General features: G+C 37.3%; 1 protein-coding gene across 2 annotated transcripts in view; it reads left to right on the top strand.

Annotated features, from left to right (window-relative positions):
• The window catches only part of LOC124630168 (bifunctional heparan sulfate N-deacetylase/N-sulfotransferase), a 99169-nt gene extending 83757 nt beyond the window's left edge, over positions 1-15412 (top strand). For both annotated transcript variants that reach the window (XM_047163894.1, XM_047163896.1), the window contains exons 11-15: positions 247-467; positions 5858-6013; positions 8718-8834; positions 10911-11093; positions 13395-15412. In XM_047163894.1, the coding sequence (XP_047019850.1) occupies positions 247-467; positions 5858-6013; positions 8718-8834; positions 10911-11093; positions 13395-13617 (900 nt within the window). In that variant the 3' untranslated portion in view covers positions 13618-15412. The remainder of the gene's footprint in view (positions 1-246; positions 468-5857; positions 6014-8717; positions 8835-10910; positions 11094-13394) is intronic.
• Positions 15413-15895: the final 483 nt, after the last annotated feature.

Below are 15895 nucleotides of genomic sequence, written 5' to 3'. Positions count from 1 at the left end.
AAACTACAAAATCTCAGGACTATAATAATGCTTGCGATTTGACAGGTAGGATTTAACAAATCCACCCACAGTGGGATAAAACGGCTATTGGACGGAAGACCTTACTAGATAGTAGATTTATGAGGATCGGCATAAAGGTGCACAGTGGGAGGCATTTTCGTCATTTGTGACTTTCCTTCTTTTCTTTATTGTAATATTTTATTCCAAAACAAATATCCGTAATAAAAATTTTTGTTTATCTCCTAGAATCCATGTGACGACATCCGCCACCGTCGCATCTGGTCGAAGAGTAAATGGTGCGGGACCCTGCCACGAGTACTAGTCATAGGGCCGCAGAAGACTGGAAGCACCGCCCTTTATACTTTCTTGGCGATGCACCCCGCTTTGGTGCCAAACTTGCCCAGCCCTACCACGTATGAGGAGCTGCAGTTCTTCAATAACAACAATTACCTGAAGGGGCTTGACTGGTAAGTCGACTTTTATTCCCTTTTGTCCACCTTTTCAAATTTTTTGCTTAAGTTTACATCATGTTTAGAGGAACATGGACTGGCAGCTGTATGTGCATGTATTTATGCGATGCAGACAAACTATGCTTTGGTCGCAATGCTCTTTTCTTGCTTGTGTTTCGGAGAGCTAGCGTTGCGGTATTCTTGCCGCGGTTCTTAGTAAAGAGGCCACTTCAGACTGCAGTACCGAGCTATAAACATTCCTCACCACACACTTGGCGGTTGAGGCTTGCCTCAAAGTCCACACACGCGAAAAATATCCTCTTGCAAGACCGAGCTACTAACATCATTTTTCTCCAAGTATCGAAATGCTGAGCAATTATGTGAGACGCTACATTTAACAAGCATTTCAAAAACCTGTTAAAGCTAACGAATGTCCACGTTTTCCGAGTGAAAAATTACAACAATTTATTTCACTTTTTCTCCCCAATTTATTAGGCACGTCCAACACAGGTTTTCCGGAAAAAATATATTTAAAAAAAAACAAGATATGTATCTGGGGTGTGGGGTTAATTATTCTATTTACTTTATTTAATGTTCTCTTTCTACGCGGTTTTCATTTAGGTAAAAAGTATTACCTGTTTAAGTATGCCGCGGCGGTAACAAAGCCCACGTATATTTCAAAAGTGGCGTGACGCGTTACATCTCATTAACGCGGTGTCCTGCGTGAGCGACGAACGCGACGCGACGCGACGCTGCGAACGCGACGAACGCGATCAACTCAAAGGAATTCCCTACATGCGGCCTATGTGACAGTCTGCGGCGAGACGCGACGTAACGCGTACTTGTTTTGAGGGCGACCAGACGCGACACCGCGAACTATTCAGAAGCGTTGATTGTTGTGGGACAAAAAAAACATAAATATTAAAGAAATCGTTTATTAGTACAAACAAGTTGGAAGATTGTTGCTGTCTGTACTTTAAATATGAACTTTCAAGCAAAATTGTAACACAACTTCTCCATGATTTGAGAAGTAATGACCAAAATCACGTAGGACATCTGTCGCGTATAGCATCGCGTCGCATTACGTCGCGTCGTGTTGCGTCGCGTCGCGTCGCGTTCGTCGCTCACGCAGGACACCGCGTAATACAACAGCCCAGCTATGCTTAAATTAAAGTATTATACGAGCGACATTTAAGTTAATATTCAAACAAAATGCTGTGGAAATGCGATGGAACTATTAATTAGGTGTCATAATGTATTTGTCAGGTTTTTTGGTCGTGTTGCTAGCAGTTGAAGTATATGTCGTGTGCGAAGTTGGCCGGTTTAAGGTCTCATCTGATATGGGACAAGTTCATCGCCGTTTAACGGGCACAATGCCAATCCTAAGCGACTAGTACTGCGAATTTTCTTCGCGGATCCTCGGTAACGACATCGAATCTCGGAATTGAAGCCAAAACTTCTCACTTTAGTAACCGCACTTGGTACGCGGATCCAATAAAGCGGTCATGTTAACTATTAAATCCCCTACAAATATTAAATGAATGCGGCTACAAAATATTTTGAGTAAATTAATTACCCGATATTAAAAGTTGTGTTTACCAAACGTATCTGTTTAATAGATACCGCAAAATTTGCAATTCGCGATATGGAGAAATCATTAACCGATTATTGAAATACTCATTATGAATTGCGGTACGAACAGAATAATTGTAGTTGATATTTTTGAAATTAGTTGTAACTTTGTTGTGGTACGGTGGAATGGAGCTTTATGGCTTTGAAAGCTGTAATCGCGATCGAACGGTACGCGGTAGTAAACTGACTGCAGCCATACGGCAAATAGAGGTCTTGTTCACGATAAACGCTGTAGCCGAAGGTCAAGTCAAATTAGACCACGAATATTTGAATACGTAAGCAGTTACAAAAAATCTTTATGAATTGCGAATATGAAAGGCGGTTCTTCAGTCGTTTGTTTTAATTTTTTTTCTCGAATTGTTCCTGTGCATTTTGTCACGCATTTATCGAGCGTTAGGGCGTTTGCACTCACATATCTATCGGAGCATCATTGCCCGATAACAGTATCAAGTTCACCTTCTGAATAAATTTGTGTCTCCATCTTTATCCAATCGGTCTTTACCCGACAGTGTTATTGTACTGTTTTATTTCTCGATTGTAGCCTCATAGCAATGGTTCCTTTTCTTCGCACAATTGCGTACAACTTTAAGTTAAAGTGCGGAAGCGTTCGCATTGAAATTGATTGAACCTTTGTGAACCAACAGTGTAACTTGTTTTACGACCGACTATAAATTGCACGCCTTTTGTATTTACACCTAGGTGTGCGAGGACCTACTGCTAGGATAGAATTATTGTCTAAGCATACATTTAAATGTTAAATTACATTGTTTTTTTATTTTTTATTTCCCAATTAAAACTCTAAAACTTATCTGTTATGTACTTTTCTTAATGTCATTAAAATAATAAACTGATATTCTACCCCAAATCGTTACCACTTTGTCTAATCCCAAATCCTTAAATACAGACACAACTGTGCAGTATTAACGTAACTTACCTTACATTAAGTAACGATTTAGACCAGTGGTTCTTAACCGGTGGTCCGCGGACCACTGGTGGTCCCTGGAGGCATTCCAAGTGGTCCGCGAAGCTTTGCTTCGCGACGTTGCTATCCATCTTACTTGACCAACAGAAAAAAATTAAGGTTTGAAATGTAGCCCTTTTACGTAATTTTGGTTCTGAGTCTTAAAAAATAATTAAAATTTCCCGCTCGCTTCGCTCGCGCATTCAGAATCTATATACCCTCGTTTTTACATTTGTCAACAAACAAAAAGTTAAGTACGTTTGGGCTACATTGTACGTAATTTTGGTTTTGAGTCTTAAAAAATAATTAAAATTTCCCGCTCCCTTCGCTCGCGTATTCAGCAACTATATGCCCTCGTTTTTGCATTTGTCAATAAACAAAAAGTTAAGTACGTTTGGGATACATTTTACGTCCGTACGAATCCGAAAAAAATTTCGCGCTCGCTTCGCTCGCACATAAGTAGAACTGAACCAAGAATTCGGAAGTTAGTTAAGAGAATGCAGTCACAAAAATCTCATTAAATTAAAATCTGTAGCTTTTCGTTTTTTGCTAAATAACAAAGAAATGAGTGCTAATTATAAAGTGTGCTTGTATTCTTTATCAAAGAACCCTCAATTTAGACAAACCAATGGGGTGGTCCCCGGCAAGACAAACTTTTGGTAAAGTGGTCCCTCATGACAAAAAGGTTAAGAACCACTGATTTAGACAAATCCCGTCTTAACCTAAACCATTATAATAAAACCTCAAACTCTTAATCCTAAAAGCATTAAATTCTCAACTCATCTAAGTGGGGCTTTGTGAAAAATAACAGCGTAACGTACGTAATCTAATGCTGTGGAATATAATAAACTAGTAGCTTAGGCACTGTGGGACCGGGAGATTCTCGCTTGCTCAAATGAAAAACTTGATTTCGATAATTCGACGTTGTTGTACGAGCTCGTATAGTGAAATGACAACTTCAATATAAAAAGCCTAATCCTATTCTTTTCCATGGAACATATTTAAATAATTGTCCGGCCAGGTATTAAATATAATAAAAAAAATCTTAAGACTAAAGAGTTTCTAACTGCTCTACAGTACCTATGTACGGCTGTGTGGGTGAGACTTGGTGAACCAGCGACGAAAGAATGGTCACAGAAGGTTTTAATGCTCCCAGCGAATGCTTTCCTCCTTATTTAAATGACGTCACAGAATGTTACAATGCGAGATATAATGGGAGAGACTTGGTCTAGCGCATGTTAATGTGCATTTTGGCGAATAGAATTAAATGCTTTCACACTTACTGTTACGGTTGGTTTTCCAATAGTTCTTTTTAATTAGCTGTTTATGTTAGTTATGTGTTTCATAGCTCGTAGTTTAGCTTTAGTTCTTCGAGTTGAAATTACGTATCAGATCCTCCTCGAAGTCGGTTCAAAATTGATCAATAATACCTGCTACTTATCACTATTATTCCATATCAAATGTAACATTCATCGAATCTATATTCAATCATTGCTGATCTCGATTCATACTCGAATTATTTACTCTAACAGCTTGTTTGTATCTTTGAAGTGTATTTCAAATGAAATCTCTTTTTCACTACTGTACCTAATTAATCAATACCAAACAGTTTCTCCAAGATTCCGCATAATAAACTCGTAAGAAGACTCATGTATACCAATGTCTAGCCTAGATAAGTTCTAGACCACTAGGTGAAACTACGCACGTATGTTGCCTTGTTAACTGCGCACGTGGCTTGAAAGGGAACGAACACCTCACGATATTCATGCCTTTGACAGTAGCGGCTGTTCCCTATATTCGATCCATCTGTTTTGATAACTAGATATAGAATTTTGACATGAGCCTTTTTACATTATTAGGCTGTAATTGATCATCCTTGGCAGTCGTTACGAGTAGTCAGAAGCCAGTAAGTCTGAGGGGTGTTGGGTTGCCCGGGTAACTGGGTTGAAAAGGTTAGATAAGCAGTCGCTCCTTGTAAAATACTGGAAGCTGACCCCAACAACGTTGGGGAAAGGCTCGGGAGATGATGATGATGAAGTAATAATAAATTCCTATCCTTAGCAAGCAAAACAATCGATGGATACAATATTGGGAACGACCTTTAGTGATGAGATCAGATATCGATAATTAGGACTTAAGGTCTTTATACAGATTTTATTGGAAGCTAATTAATTAAAATCTATGTAGTGAGGTGTGATCTTAATTAAGTGCTGATAGGATTAATTTTTGGGTAGATACTTAATTTTATGTCTTGATTTATTGCTTACTTTAGGGTCTTAAATAAATTAGGTATTAGGAGCTTTTATACCGAATGTCAGTTACCGAATAACTGTGGGGTATTAAGTAATTGACTGGGTGTTTGTTGGATAAGATGTACATACAATGATTTTCTACATCAACTACTGTATTATTGTATTCCTGCCATACAATACAGACATACATACCTACCAAACTATTGTATTCCTGCTCAATTTATTAGCACTAGAATAATTACAATCCTATTGTACCTAGCCTATAACTAAACTACCATTTATTTAGTCTTCAATAACAGCTTACTATAACATAACAATGATTGGCATGTTACCTAAAGGTATACTACATTTTGGACATATTTCTTGTTCTCCAATTAAACAAGAAACAATAGACTGTCGATACATACTTACCAATCTGGTTGAAAATACTTGTCAAATAAGTAACAACGTATTTTCCACGCATTAAAACAACACACTATCGGTACAGACGCAAAAAAAAACTACTCGTCGAATAAGTGTCAACGAATTTTCCTCACATTAAACCACTTTATATTTTCCACCAGGTACCTGAACTTCTTCCCGCCGAATATGAGCAACACCACTCAGATAACGTTTGAGAAGTCAGCTACATATTTCGACGGTGACCTGGTGCCGAGGCGAGCGCATGCGTTGCTGCCCAACGCTAAGATCATTGCTATACTCATATCGCCATCTAAAAGGTAAGAATATAAACATTAAAAGAAAATTAAAAATATATATATTGTCAGAACAGCGGTATTGGAATGGGCTTGTAGCAACTAACGCAAAAAAAATGCAAATCAACTTTTTTTTTGGTATTGGAGCATAATACTCAACTTCGCTACCATAGATAAAGGTTTCAAAGTAGTATATTCGATATTTCCAATAATTACCTATCACTAATACTAAAAGAATAGGTACTGTGCAAATATTATACTAATCTCAATTTCGGCGGTCAGCATAATGCAATGACTATAAACAATTGGTAGGGAATTATATCCCAGCTGCACAAATGCACATACATTGCGACGGAGCCACGGTATCGTGCGCACTGGTTTGTATGTAAATCCTGATGATCTAGGACTTAACGCATTGGCGATTCAGCCGCGCACCCCAATGCCTAGCGAAGCGACTGCCGTGCGAAAACTGACGCTAAGTTGACAGTGTTGCCAGAATTTAAGCTGAGACAGATTGTTTATGGTCTTAATACTGGCCACTATCATGATAAATAATTGCAAGTTTTCAAGTGACTCATTATTTTGACGATAAAAACTAACGTCGATATAATGAGCTTATTAAAAGTACGCGAATATTTTGCGAACATCTTTTACCTAAGAGCATAAAGGCAAGATACACCTAATAACTTAATTGACCTATTCCATGACCTTTTAGTCCTCAAAAGGGTCTTAACTTAGTTAACAATTTTGAGGACACGCACTTATAAGAGGCAAAACGACTCTTCTGTCCTAATTAATATTCCTTTTATTAAAGTTCTAAGAGCGTCTTGAGCTATTATAAAATTATAACTGATGTTCAAACGTGCGAGCGTTTAACAATAAAACCACGCGACTGCGAGGGAACAATTAATGTGCTAAGATGCACATCAATCTTATAGCCTCAATAATAATAATTAGAAGATTGTAAAAGAAAATGTTTTATCAGGCGTCCGTCAGGCCTCGTTCATCAAAATGCAAATTTTAAATCTCAATTTATATCCACAAAAGTTTTCATGGAAATTCATTTGAATTCGTTTATGGGTCTATTTTTAGTATGCTTCGATGGAACAGAGATGTTATTTTTAAAACCGTTACCTTTTTGTAATGGGTAACAGAACATTGAAAGATAGCTAGGTTAAAAATTCGGCTTTATTTGTTTAATTGCGAAATTACTTCCAAAAGCTTTTATATAAAGCCTGATATTTTGCAGTTTTATTTGCGAATCCCATGAATAGTGTACGTTTATTTTAACATTATCAATTTTTGTTTTCGAAATCCAATGTGTTGCTCCTTGCGGAAAGGTCATTTCTATCATATTAAAATTTTTATTTTATTATTACATAGCCAATCAAAATATAATGATTTCCATTGCAGTCAACTACGCTTACACTCAATTAAAAGCTAACTGGGCAGTAGTTCTTAATAAAACGCTCATCAAGAGGCATTTATTTCAACCGTTGTAACACCATGAATAGGAGTATTTATTACTAGTACTTAATATACTCATAGTGGACGTCGAAGGGGAATAAAATGCATAAAGAGATACGGTATAATTAATTACGGTACGTGTTAAGCATCTGTGAATTGAGACGGTTTACTAAGAACTGAAGTAGGAGAAACCCGGTGAATTACGACACGTACAAAGATCCCAGACAGATCCGCATTATTTAATATGTAATTTATGTTACTATAAATACTCTGAAAGGATAGACAGCCGCTCCATGTAAAACACTGGTACCCTACCCAGCTACATTCGGTTAGGCGGGAAGCCGACCCCAATGAAGTTGGGAAAAGGCAAGACAGGTTCGAACACAAAAAAAAAAAAAACAAAAAGGTAATATTAAATTAATTTATATAAAACAAATATATAAAATGTGCATATTATAATGACAAACTTAACAAAACTGTAAGACCACAATTTCTTCCTTTTAATTACGACCGAAAGAAATCGCGTGTCCGTATCCTTCGGGTAGAATTTATTTACAAATCAGACGAATCGTAAATAAAAGAAACACATCAAGGAAAATCTATCTCGTGTAATTCGTCATTAGTAGTCTTAACTAAATTACACTCGATTGAGGAAAAACGTAGGGCAGCAAGAAACTCGTAACTCAAGCCAGTAAAACTGCTCGGTCAAATCCGAAACGTTATTGCGGTGACAAGGAATTGCACATCTTGAATTTATGGTAAGACTTTGCATTTAGATATATTTAGAAAATAAGACCTCGTAACTTAGGTGCAATAGATATTAGGATAAAAGTGCTTTTAGAAAATCACTGACTTAGCTGTTTGATTTTTCAAATGTCAGAAAAGAATGTGTGCTTGTGATGTAACCTGATTGCAGAGTAAATTACACTGAGGATTAAGTTCTATTCGTTTTGCTGTAACGTACAATAACATCTTGAATACCAATATACCTATATCATAGAAATTACTTAAGTGACTATTATCATGATTGGCCAATTGTATAGAGATCCACTACTGTCCACTTACACATAAGTACGTAATTCTTATGATACTGAAGGCGTCCGTTGTGAGAGCCAAGGGGAGATTTACGTGAACCATATTGCTAGCGAAAACAGGCAAACCAAAAAAATAAAAGCACCAACTACCAATTGTTTAATATCAGTGCCTATAACGTGTCGTGCTCTGAATAATTCACATAAAAATCCGTGTGTTTGTTGTGCAGAGCGTATTCGTGGTACCAGCACATTCGGTCGCACGGCGATGCGGTTGCGAACAACTACACGTTCCATACAGTCATCGCGGCGAATGATTCTGCACCGAAACCCCTCAGGGATTTGAGGTAAGTTTTTAAATATTTATTTTAATATGTATATTATATTTTTTTTAGGATAGTGGTTTTTAGGGAGTTGGGTTCTATGTAAGTGTCGTCCTTATCTGGTGCGGATTACTTTGTAACTATGTTGACGTTTGAATATTTACTAAAACTTGATAGATCGCGGTTTAGTTAACAATGTTATCTACTCAAACGACCGAAGCACAGAAATCAGCCGTGATTTTGTATCATCAATATTTTAATCCTTGCCATGCCCTTAGTGCTTTCCACAGCAGAGTCACGTTCCATTACACGAGTAAGCCATTTAAACTTTAATTTACTGTAAAGCTTTGTCCAAAACAAACGTAAAATACATGGCTCTTTGTTCTACACAGTAATAAAACTTTTCGTAGACATTGGTAACTACGGCCTCCTAATATAGTCTTTTTTTTTCGATGCAAGGCAAAGGCGTATATTTTACGCCCGCTTTCGACCCTCTCATATTGGATCACAATTTTTCCTCGCAAGCCCCGGCTCTTGTACATTAATAACAAATGTAATGCCTTCACTGTACTATTATTTCATCCCCTTCTACTCGTTTATACCATTTGGTTCCTTAACTTCACGCTATTACAGCGCGGATGAAATGGGGGACTTATTGACTTACGTAATCCCGTTCAGAGGGCCAATAGGCATGAAAACGATTTAGTTTCAATTAACAGCCCAACTTGGTGGGGATACTGAAATATGTTGTACTTGATCGTGTCTAGTGTAATGTGATCTTATATTATTTGCGTAGAGACGTGAACAATACGCTCAAAGTTTCATAGAAAGGGATTAACTGTAGGTACTTCAACTCTGTGTTTGAAGTGCTGATTGCGATCGGGAGATCGGGAACAGTCGCGTCGTTATTATTTGATTCTTAAATCAATATTAAAGCCGTTCCCCTTTTGTTGTTGCTTGTCTTTTTATGCTTGAATAGATTCAGGTGCGAATCGATGACCCAATTCTAAGAAATGTTTGTTTTGTACCGTACCGTAAATCCCAGTTGTATTCAGACTAAGCCCACATGAGGTGGCACGAATGTTATTAGTGCGAGTATATTTCGCTTAATTTGGTAGACAATTTCACACATCATATTATTACAGCGACCGTTTGTAATCCAGACGGGCTCCCCAAGACTACGTGACGGTACATAGCCGAAATCCATTTAACATTAAAATAAGCCAGTCATATTTGTGAGCGTGCGACTCAAAGATTATTGTGTACTTGACAGCGCCATGAATTTATTATCAGGCATCACGCGCATTTCCTCCGCAAGCTAATGTGCTCTGAATGGATTAATAAATGATATTGTTTGCATTTTATATTGTAAATATTATGATTTTCCGGTATCGGAGGGGTCTTCCCCCTATTTTTATAATAACGTTCCTTTTTCAATCTCCCAGCCACCGTTCTTTATTCGCGGTTTTAATTGACATTTTTGTTCATCAAATTTTCATGAGATTATCTACAAAGTAAATGTAGTGTAATAATAAAATAAATGTAGTATTTTTTCGTAAGTACACTATTCTTCATATACATAAATGATGTAACCACAAGTTTTAAGATACGAGCGTACGAGAGACCTGTTTGCATAAATACCAAGGACTACAGATCTCATTATAATGCATGCATTCTTGCTCTATAGCCTCAATATTCACACACGCGTACACACGTTAGAATTTCGCTTAGTATTTATCTTAAAACGGTGCCTACACATTTTTTTATGTGACAGAATTTTCCACTAAATGGGCTAATCTATCAATGAAACATTTTTAAAACAAAACGTGTTCCTAAGATTGACATAATTTATCAACAAAAAAAAAAACAACTTTACATTAAGACTAGCTTCTGTCAGCGGTTTCACCCGCGTCGCGCGAACTGCTTTACAAGACCAGATAAAAAACCTCCCTCTATTAACGGGCTGTCTAACACTGAAATAACTTTTTCAAATTCAAATAAACGCGACAAACAAATAATCTTTTCAGATTTATTATATTAAGTACTTTCAGATATTACGTAAAAAAACGTTCTATTTTAAATTCTACTTGTTTCCTTTAGAAACCGCTGCCTCAACCCAGGCAAGTACAGTCACTACCTGGAGCGCTGGCTCGCAGAGTACAGCAGCCACCAACTCCACATCATCGATGGGTCCCTGCTGCGCTCCGAACCGGCCGCGGTCATGAACACGCTGCAGAAGTTCCTCAAGATATCGCCGCATATCGACTATAATAAGTTGCTCAAGTAAGTTATCTAAAAACCCTCTTAGGATACATGTAGCTGGAGCATGTTAACATGCTCAAGTGACAAGAGCACGCGGGTGTGTATTTTGCTTTGGTACATGTGCGAGTCGCTGACCCGCACGTTTTTAAAATGCATGTAACCTGCGGATGTGCCTCAACATACGCGAGCTACTGGCAACGTGTAGATGCATCCTTTTTTTAAAACATAGGCTCAAGTTCACCGACAGGACAAACCGACAGACAATTGTTTTGAGTAAAACGGACGTTTATGTTGTCGGTAAACTTGGGCCTGATGGATTTTCGAGAAACAATTGACAGTCTAGGTATCTAGAATGATCATGAGTCCTAATACAAAAACAAAACAAAATATCTTAATCTTTCTCAGCTCTTATAGATGTGGTGCGGTGACAAAGTACTTCTGTGGGTACAGTAATAGACTAAATTGTTTGGTTTGCTTCTATTTATACACTCACTTCTCCGAGCCCAGAGACTTGATAGTCTTTACTTTAGCCAAAAATATCTAATGTGGCAATTTAGTCAGTTTAAATAGTAGGACTTTTTTCTGTGTGTGTGCTACAAATATTCCTAAATTAAATAAAACCTTCACGTTTCCGTATGTAAATGTTGTACAGACATGTAATTCTACTAATGTAGGTAAATGAAAATAACGTTCCATAATAATGTACTCGCTCCGCGCTGTACACATTAGCATCGCTTTTGAAGTAAAATATATTTGAACACTACATCCATAAATAGTTACTTTTGCTTTACAAACAGCACTATCACTCCATTACTAGTTGTTCGTACAAATCATAAACACTTAAAATAATGACTTCTACATTTGCATGAAAACATCCATTCGTGCTAGTTCGTGCCCACAACTGAATATGTGATTCTTTACATGACCTTTATGGCAAACTAGGGTAAACCAAGGTCTAGAAATTTCGCCTAATGTGTCTTTGTGAACAGTGCAAGCAAAGAGACCAGCGGGCCACCCTAATTGCGTAATTACTATATTCAACAGTGTACCTACATTGCGTTAATGTAGTTGTCAACCAAACGAACTGTTCAAACGTTTGCAGCAATGGATTCGGTTGTGTTGACAACTTGGAAAATTACAAGTAGAACAGTTACGTAATTAGGGTACCTACAAGACTTGTGTGTGTGGGAGTGTACGCCTCTTTCACATGGAAATGTCCTTCTATTTTTACCAGTTACTCACACAGATGCAAAAGTCTGATGTTACCGTGCGAGCTCCACTTAGTAACATTCCGTACTCTGCAGATTTCTATACCTTTCTAATTTGATATTACGACATCGCTGTCACATAATTATACAATTTTTGCTACGAACTCCGTAAATTTCTTGTAAAAGAGAGCGCCTTTTAGGAACATTAATTCACGTCGGGCGGACATTGTATTGTGCTGAGACAACAAGCTCGAGGAGATACGAAGACATAAAACTGGTACGCATCTTGTAAAGTGATATTGTACGGTCGCCGCTGAGACCAGCAACCTCTGCAATTGGTGATAACTTAGCTACAATGGCCCCTTAAACTCTAGGCACACAACTTCGCAGAAGCAACTCGCTGGGACTAATATCACTGCATAATGCCCTATCTACATAAAGCAGCTTGTTGCAATTCTAAGCCTTCCTTAGGAAAATAGCCTTTCGTTCCCCGCTGTCGGACTTGCTTCCAATGAGAATTCTGTATCGCATTCGTACACTCACTTGTGTACTAGTGCCATTTAAGACTGAAATTGAATAGTTTCGTTTTAAGACCTCATATAGACAATTGCCCTCTTATCAACGTAATAGGCTCCGTATATTATATATCGTAGGTACAATAGAAGTGTATCCGTCTTACCACAAAAACTTTTAAACGTCAGTTTATGCCTTGTCTAAAAAAATGTCAAATTATGACGTTGACATATGGTTCATTTTGCAGCCAAAATTTTATTAGACAAGTGTAAAACAGGGTTTAAAGTTTTTGTAGTAAGGCCCTATAAGTTTGAAATAACGGGCATACACGCTCCGTTGGTTCGGACGCTTCAAGCGAAATGGATGATGAAATTATTGAAAGACTCGGGCATAATAGACATGAGCATGAGAAAGGGAATGTAAGACGTTGAAGTAGAGGTAAATAATATAGAAGATGGATTGTTTGCCTGTTGTCCTGTAAATAATAGTCCTGTATACATAGAACTTCAATAGAATAAAGGCATCCCGTTATGTATGAATAGGCCTACTAAATCTACGAGTGTATTAGGTTTCCCAGATTTTTACGCTATATTTGTTTCAGATACGATCCAAAAAAAGGATTTTTCTGCCAAGCAGTAGGCAACGACCGGACGAAATGTCTGGGTAAATCCAAAGGTCGGATATATCCGCCGATGGAGGAGAAGTCGGCCAAGTTCCTGAAACGCTACTACACGCCGCACAACACTGCGCTCTCCAAGCTCCTAGTGAGGATCGGCCGGCCCGTGCCGCAGTGGCTCAAGGACGAGCTCTCGTCTAACGGATAGCATATCTTTCAACCTATAAGGTTGGAACGAAAAAAGAAGGCGCTACAAGGCTTGATCAAAGTCTGTGTCATCAGGATCCCTTGACGAGGCCAAGGGTCGGCGATAGTACGACAGTCCTTAAGTTACAAACTGTGGGCGTACGTCGCGAATCGCGTTACGCTATTGTTCTTTCCAAGTGTTTCAATGTGAGAGTATCCTTGTTGAACAAATATCTTTGTCTATCGATTCTTGTAATATAATGTTTTAAAGAGTGATATTAAACGACTTAAAGTTCTCGATCTGTTGGAACGGGATGAAGAATCTAATTATTGTTTTAGTATAATTTTTACTGTATGTAGTGTGGGGGTGTAGTAAATGACTGTGTGTTCCCAGTGAACGGTTACGATTCGACTTTGCTTGCCTGATCATGTTGTTTCTTAGCCATATTTATATGGACAGCGTCCGGCACTCGTGCGCCGGTCTAGGTGCTATTTGTTAGTAGTTTCATTCAACTTTAACACGTTTGGTTATTACTATTCGTCTCGATTATTTTAGTCGCCATTATGTTATTATATAATTCATCATGATTTTATGCTAAATTTATAACGCTTTGTAATTAGGTATTAATATATTATGTTAGACATATAAAATGGTTGCAAATAATATTTCATTCCACGCTCTAACCGACCGTTGCTACACGCTTATTTTAATATTTTTGTTTTTATTACAATGTACGTACCTGATGCAATATGTAAATTTGTAGTTAATTTTGTACGTTTCATATAGATGTAGTTCTAATATTATTTTAAACAATCTCCTTGTCTTTCTGTGCCATAAATATGAAGTGACACAAGTGGCACTGGAATATATTTTATTTTAATCATTATTTTTAATCTATACGTATATTTTACAATAGAACAAAACACTAGTCTTTTACTAAATGCGACAGAATGACATTCGTTGAACATAGCACAAGCGTATGGTTCGTGTCACATGAACTGTCACACGCTTACTGAATCACACACATCCATATTAAATTCAGTTACCGAATTAGCCGTAAGGATTTTTAATATACATATTGAAGATGTCGCGTTATTTTTAAATAAATGATAATATCAATGACGACCCAATGAATGAAACATAAATGTATTCCGTATATATTTTGATATGCATAAATTTATCGGCGAGATAACTCGGCAAGGAAGATGAAAGTTTTTGTAAAACTGATTCATTATAGGAATTTTCTTACTATTTGTTGTAATAGATGTCGGTACTTAAAACTTGTAAAAATTCTTTTCTCGTGAAAATACATAGAAAAGTACAGAAAAATAAATATAACGAAATCGATATTTGAATAGCGTTAAATAATAATATTTTTATGGTACATAATTTTATTACGTTTTTGTTTAATGTTTGTCGAGAGGCTTCATATGAAATTTATTCAAACTCTGATGTTCTTGATATATTGTGAAGATGTGTGTAACGTAGAACCGGCCTTACAATGTTTAGAAGCGAGCTATGAAACTGTACGGTGTTGCAATTTGTGAACATGTCTAGACATGGATCGTTTACATCAGTCACTGTGACGTCACCGACGGCGCATACCTACTTCTCTCTACTATATTTTGTGCTCCACTAGAAAATTATCAAGTTCGTATCAGTGTGAAATCAATTAGACAGTGCCCTAATCATTTTCTGTAATAGTTGTTATTTCTTATTATCGTTTCTAACGGTACAGCCAATGACTGCTCTTAAAATGTGTTCTTTATAAGAAATTAATACATCACTTATTTTATTAAATGATTTAAACCTCAAATGCGTGTTTGTTCTACCCTAACAAATTCCTGTGTGCTCTAACTCGAATTAATTCAAATTATTAGCAGTGTAATGGCCTCCACGAACGTTTAGATAACGAGGCGGATCTGTTCCACTAGACCGTTAAACTGAGACATGTAGATATATTGCTTCTCTTATATATCCGTCCGTATATTTGCAGTAATACGTAACATTGGCAGTCGAGAGCAATTCTGAGGAGATACAAACTAACCGCCCCCGAGCGCCTTGAAAAATGTATTACCCAGTGCTACAGTATTGTTCGATAGTCGATAAAGAACGCTTGCACGGGGAAATATGCCCAGCCATAAGTTGCGGTATCGATATGTGCATACTTAAACAAAAGAAACGCATTAGCCGCACTCCTTGGTTCCGTTTTCTTTGCTTTGCAGTATAAGTTACTTTGGGAAAAGGAAAATATTACTCTGAAAATTATTATCAATGGAATTACTGCATTTATATTTTG

The sequence above is a fragment of the Helicoverpa zea genome, chromosome 5 (assembly GCF_022581195.2).
Source record: "Helicoverpa zea isolate HzStark_Cry1AcR chromosome 5, ilHelZeax1.1, whole genome shotgun sequence".
NCBI lineage: Eukaryota > Metazoa > Arthropoda > Insecta > Lepidoptera > Noctuidae > Helicoverpa > Helicoverpa zea.
The sequence above is the reverse complement of the archived record's forward strand: the minus strand, read 5'-3'. Positions and strand labels throughout refer to the sequence as shown.